Source organism: Aphanomyces astaci (assembly GCF_000520075.1).
Source record: "Aphanomyces astaci strain APO3 unplaced genomic scaffold supercont1.18, whole genome shotgun sequence".
In the NCBI taxonomy this organism is placed as follows: Eukaryota; Oomycota; class Saprolegniomycetes; order Saprolegniales; family Verrucalvaceae; genus Aphanomyces; species Aphanomyces astaci.
Genome location: NW_009798281.1, coordinates 976,880 through 978,767, shown reverse-complemented (window position 1 = coordinate 978,767; position 1,888 = coordinate 976,880). Strand labels below are relative to the sequence as shown.

Here is a 1,888-nt window from a genome sequence, read left to right as displayed (position 1 = left end):
GATGAGGCCAAGTGGAGTTCAACACGACGACGCATTCCTACGAATGTGCGGACCACACTTGCATTGGTGATTTGAGGAGCTGGACCGACTACCGAGGACAAGAGGTGACAACGGTGTCTAGGGGGAACGGGCTTACGTGGGGGTGGTGGAGGGATGCGTCGAATGGACGCCCCCGTGACGGTGTCGTGCACGGGCAACCACTCCAGGACGAGCCCAGCAAAGGCCTCCATGCTGAGGCTGGCAAGACGAAGCATGACGCCTAGACAGACATGAGCAACACTTAGCAATCGAGAAGCATCCTGAATACATCAAGAACACGAGCGATGATCAATAAGTACCTTTGACCATGACGGCCCAGATGATGTCGGCCAAGTTACTCGAGTCCTGGATGGGGTTGAAAAGTGTGTGCAGTGGTGTGGCGTCGCCGTTGTAGGCGGCGATGTCGAACGATGTCCTTGCACAGAAGAGCGCGATACACACGCGTGATATCGTGCTTGTTTCGACGAAGCCGCGGAAGCAACGGTCGAGGGCCATGATCAAGCCTGCTGCAAGGATATATATGCCTGGACGAAAGAAGGATGAGATTCTTTTCGACTGGGGAGTGAGTGCAGTACATGCGATGCCTCGGGTGGACGCTGCGACGACAAAGAACTCCAACACCGGCAAGGCATCGTGGATCGAGTGGCACAACATCTTGCGCAGATGCTTGCCTATGTGTGGACACGTGATGACAATCCACGGCAGCGTGCGTCGACGTACCTGTCGAGTCGGCTGTTTCCGCGGTTGGTGCGGTCGCGACGGCAGTCATGCCAGCGTGGAAACGTTCTCCACGAGGACGCTGCTGCGCCACACCGGTGGCGTCGATGTCGTCGTTGAAGATTTGGGTCGTGGGTGCGATGGTGGTCATGTGTCACGTGGTAGATAGATAGATCTTGCTTGATTTGAGTCAGCAGAAATAGTATCGATGAGAAGACTCGGGTAGAAGACCGAGGTAGTCCTAGTGGACCTTGCCAGAGAAGAGACTTAAGCTTGTCGAGGGAAATGTAGAAGTGAGGAGACAAGGAGACTGAAACTTAGGCAAAAGTGTATGCTTATGATTGGTGGAACGTAGTGCGGGAGAAGTTCCGAGACATAAAACCGAGGGCAGGCAAATTGACCACCGTGACAAATTTGCTGGCGTCACGAATGAGAGAACATTACTGCTGCACTTTCAATAATGCATGCGACAGACAAGACCTTCAATACCGTGCGTTTGGGCAAAACGAATCTTTCGTTTTCAAATACTGGTCGGATTTAGCTCATTCTTTTCGTTGGGCAAAACGAATCTTTCGTTTTCAAATACTGGTTGGATTTAGCTCATACTTTTCTTAATCGCTTCGTCTTGAATTAAAGATGATGAATCCCCAGTTTTGAAGGCTAAATATGAATGGTGATATTAATAGACTTATGTGCCTTCGCGACATGGGGAATCCAAGCATTTGCTTGGGTCGGACTGGCACGTATTGAAAATAAAATAGCTCGAAATTTTAAAAACTTGCAAAGAGAAAACCCACTACGGTAGTACTTGACTTTCAGTACTCCCGCTCGTATTATTATAAATTTTGGCCTGAGTGCAGAACTATTTTTTATTTAAATATCGATGTTCTGAGTATATTAATTTGCTCAGAATGTATGGCAGGAGCGAAATTTGAAACAACGATATCTATTTTAATATCCCGTTGTATTGATTATAAAACCCCTCACCCGATGAACTGATTTCTCCTATATTCGTATATACCTTCAGATCTGAAAAGTGATACATGGTGGAAAAGTTATGGAAGAATTAACCAATACATTCGTTTTGCCCAAACGCACGGTAGTTGTAGTATTGAAAATATGATTATTTAGT

The 1,888-nt window shown here is 47.6% G+C and overlaps 1 protein-coding gene across 1 annotated transcript; it reads right to left on the bottom strand.

The window, feature by feature from the left end:
- H257_08444 (hypothetical protein) lies at positions 1 to 1,045 on the bottom strand (the record flags this gene model as incomplete). The annotated part of the gene is made up of 4 exons (XM_009834313.1): positions 760 to 1,045; positions 615 to 710; positions 339 to 563; positions 1 to 259 (listed from the first exon to the last, which is right to left on the bottom strand). Coding segments are annotated over exons 1-4 (726 nt in total), but the record flags the coding sequence as incomplete, so codon positions are not given.
- Between the last annotated feature and the right edge of the window lie 843 nt (positions 1,046 to 1,888).